General features: G+C 36.9%; 1 protein-coding gene across 2 annotated transcripts in view; it reads left to right on the top strand.

The window, feature by feature from the left end:
• The window catches only part of LOC106871714 (leucine-rich repeat-containing protein 61), a 16,475-nt gene extending 14,174 nt beyond the window's left edge, over positions 1-2,301 (top strand). For both annotated transcript variants that reach the window (XM_052973291.1, XM_014918325.2), the window contains exons 5-6: positions 123-274; positions 2,066-2,301. In XM_052973291.1, the coding sequence (XP_052829251.1) occupies positions 123-274; positions 2,066-2,286 (373 nt within the window). In that variant the 3' untranslated portion in view covers positions 2,287-2,301. The remainder of the gene's footprint in view (positions 1-122; positions 275-2,065) is intronic.
• Positions 2,302-3,989: the final 1,688 nt, after the last annotated feature.

Raw genomic sequence — 3,989 nt, 5'->3', positions numbered from 1 at the left:
TGATTGCCTGGAGGACTATGGTAAATAAGAGGGGGATGAGGACGGAACCTTGGTGGACCCCTACCTCTACCCAGAATTCATTGCTGTACCTCCATGTTAAAGCATTGATTTGTATGTTTCAGCACCAACAGCCTCTATTGTTTGACTGGCTTACCAAAATTAAAACATCTACTTCTGCAATGCACGGCCCAGAAACGAGTAAATCCAGTTTGCCAAGAAGCTCTTTACCAGGACGAAATACTTCTCATGTTTCAAAATTTAGAGTCGTTAGACGGTAGGATTTCATTTACTCGTTTGACTCTTCATACATGGACACCTTTATACACAGAATGGCCAACAAGCCAGTAAATTTACAGCAAGCTGGTCCCATAACTTTATTTTTGATATCTTATTGAAAGTATTTCATTATCTACACCCTTCAGGAAGACACAGACTTGCATTTCCCTTTGTCTATAAAAGAATTTGACCTTGATAGAACAATATACAAGATAAGTAAATCAAGTAAACTATATTATTATTATTATTATTATTATTATTAATAATAATAATAATGATAATAATAATAATAATAATAGTAATAATAATAATAATAGCCAGTTGAGCATGTCTCTTAGTGGCTGATGATATGTGCATCTCTGATCATGAGCAGAAGTAGTTGGGGAGCATCATAGCCATGTGTTGAGAGGAATTCTTTGGGGTTTGAAGAATTCACCTTTGGAAACATGGGTGTTTTGCTCAACATCCTGAAACAAGCCTTATTCAGGGACCTTTTGAGTGGGATGGGCTACTTGACCTGAAGAAAATTCTAATTGGGCCCCACCTACGAGGTCATGCGCCGTTTATCTTGATATGAGATCACCATGTCACACACATATGGTTGTAATGCATGTGCCTGGTGTACCCTTATCAGACGGGTAGTCATGATGTGTATACTGGGCTTCGTATATTTTACCCCAGTGTCACTTTGATGACATGCACTGCTCTCTCACTCAATAATAATAATAATAATAATAAGGTGGTAAGCTAGCAGAATTGTTAGCCTGCTGGGTGGAATGTTTCGTGGCATTTTGCCTGTCGCTGCCTTCTGAGTTCATATTCCATCAGGGTTGATTAAATAAGTAACAGTTACTCATTGGTGTCGATGTAACCGACTTAATCTGAAATTGTAAACACTCATGCATACACATGTGTATGCTGTAACATACCCTCATTTTGTGTATCCATAGCTACATTATCCATTATTTAATTTGTCTTTCTTGAGGTGATTTAGCTGCTTACAGGAAGTGCAACCAAATAAGGAATCCCTCATTGGTTCAGACTTTTTAAAGGGTTTTATATTGCATTCTACAATGAAACATTTAAAGACTTATGATCCATTCTAACAGCTAAAATTCATTATTATTTCATGTCAGACAATATAAAGAATCAGTTGAAAATGTAATTTGCAGTGTTCAAAACAACCAACATATGTCAGTTGACAGTGTTAATAGCCAATATGTGACAGTTGACAATGTCAAAGCCAAAATATGTGTCATTTGACACAGTCAATAGCCAACAGTTCAGTTTTTAGAGCTGTGTTTAGTAAGTTAAACCTGTTAGCTTCAAGTATTGTTCTTAAATTTTGTATTTTGCTTTGGTTATGAATTATAGTGGATGGAAGCCATATTTATGAAACCAGTTTAGTTTACAAACTAACAAAGGAATCTTTTCACTGTCACCCAATCTGCCAGAAATAGCAGCCAAATCTACCCCAAATGATATACTATACTTTAAAAAAAAAAATGAAACGTATGCATTTTATAATGAAGTGTACATATTCACTACCTTAACACTAGATGGGATGGTCATGGTGGGAATACTTTGACCAGGACTTATCTTGTCTAAACGCCAACAGCAGTGACAACTGAGATTCTAAGTAATCACTTATCTGTTAGAAATAGTAGTTAAATCTTCCTTGAATCACACCCTACCATCTTAAGAAAGACAGTATACATACATGTAATATCTTACCTGTACATGCAGGCAATATCCTTTCTGACATTATATATCTTACCTTTACACACAGGTAATATCCTTTATGGTGCTTGCAAAGAACTTAATCAACTTGTAGATGAGTTGGATTCCATACTCATTGATAATCCTCCGAAACAGATCAAGAGTAAGTATATCAACACCACCACCACCACCACCATCATTGTCATCACTGCAGGAAATGGACCACAGACAAAAATTCTTGCCGCCAGCCCTTGCTTATCTCACTATTCTTTGGCATTGGATGTGATGTGAATAATCTCCTGGATACTCTTTCTCAGAAATTTTTGCTTAAAGAATCTCTAAAATGTCTTTAAGAAAATTTTAAACTAAAAGCCCATGTACTAGTTAGCTTAGTAGTGACATCTATGTGACTATTTTCTCATTTAACCCTTTCGTTACTAACCTGGCTGAAACCGGCTCTGGCTCTGAGTACAAATGTCTTGTTTTCATAGGTTTTGAACTAAAATCTTCCACTAAACCTTAGTCACAATTAATGTTCTTAACACTAGCTGAATGATAACTAAGTTATTTCACTAAATTCTTTGTTATGTTTAAAGTAATTGAAAGAAACACAGAGCATCGCAAAATAAATACAGTAATGAAAGGGTTAAGAGAAAATAGTTCTTTTTATTTTATTTTTGAATTATAAGTAATAGTAAAGTGTCAATTAAGTTAGAATCATCAGGTCACATCATTGTAATCACCACCAACACCATCATCATCACCACTACCATCATCATCATTTTGATATCCATCTTATCATGCTGGTATGTGTTGGTTGGGTCAATTCGGAGTTTCTCACTACTTGTGATCCTTTGTAAGTTCTTTGTGGGGTCCAGCACTTTGAGATCAGACCTTACCATTTTTCCGATGGCTTCTTTAGCGTTTATTTTCTGCAGATCCTTTCAGGAAATGGAGAAAAAATGGATTTTAACAAGTTACTACTTATTTAAATTAACAGGACATCAACCACCTGACGAAAGAGTGCACAGTTTGTGTCTCATTACTTACTTGGCTCTCACCTGACCTGTTCTGAGAATTTTCAATTGAGACACCTCAAGGCCAGAAATTTATAGATTTGTTTTGTTTTTTAATATAATTCCTTTCATGTCTACAATGCTTTAAAGGAATATTAAATCAGTTCTGATTAGATTATCACTTGTGTATGATTTGGTATTTTATTGACCCTTGTTGGAAGGATGTGAAGGTTCATGGCTCAGTGGTTAGAGCATTGGGCTCACGATCATGAAGTAATGAGTTCAATTCCTTGGCTGGGCAAGACACTTTATTTCACATTGCTCCAGTTCTCTCATCTGTAAAAATGTGTTGCGATGTCACTGGTGCCAAGCTGTATTTCCCTTTCCCTTTCCCTTGGGTAACATTGATGGTATGGAGAGGGGAGGCTGGTATGCATGGGCAACTGCTAGTCTTTCATAAACAACCTTACCTGGACTTGTACCGCAGAGGGGAACATTTTAGGTGCAATTCCATGGTCATTCCATGGTCTTCACCCTTGTTAGAAGGAAAGGGTCATGTTGTCACCAGCTGGATTTGAACTCAATCCATCATAAAGGAATGTAATAACCACTGCCAGCCATGTTGTTCATTACTTTATTGATTTTTTTTTTCCAATTTACCATCCTGCCCATCTATAGACAGTAACTTCGATTTGTATGTCTAATTGCAATATTCAGAGAGAACACGTGCGGGTGACACGTAAAAGCACCCACTACACTCTCTGAGTGGTTGGCGTTAGGAAGGGCATCCAGCTGTAGAAACTCTGCCAAATTAGATTGGAGCCTGGTGTTGCCATCCGGTTTCACCAGTCCTCATTCAAATCGTCCAACCCATGCTAGCATGGAAAGCGGACGTTAAACGATGATGATGATGATGATGAACACTGTAGAATTAACGGGTGTTTTGAAACAGTATTTAAATTTGCCTACCTGGTGTTT

This window comes from Octopus bimaculoides, chromosome 15, assembly GCF_001194135.2.
Source record: "Octopus bimaculoides isolate UCB-OBI-ISO-001 chromosome 15, ASM119413v2, whole genome shotgun sequence".
Taxonomy (NCBI): Eukaryota; Metazoa; Mollusca; class Cephalopoda; order Octopoda; family Octopodidae; genus Octopus; species Octopus bimaculoides.
This window is presented reverse-complemented; position numbering and strand designations above follow the sequence as displayed.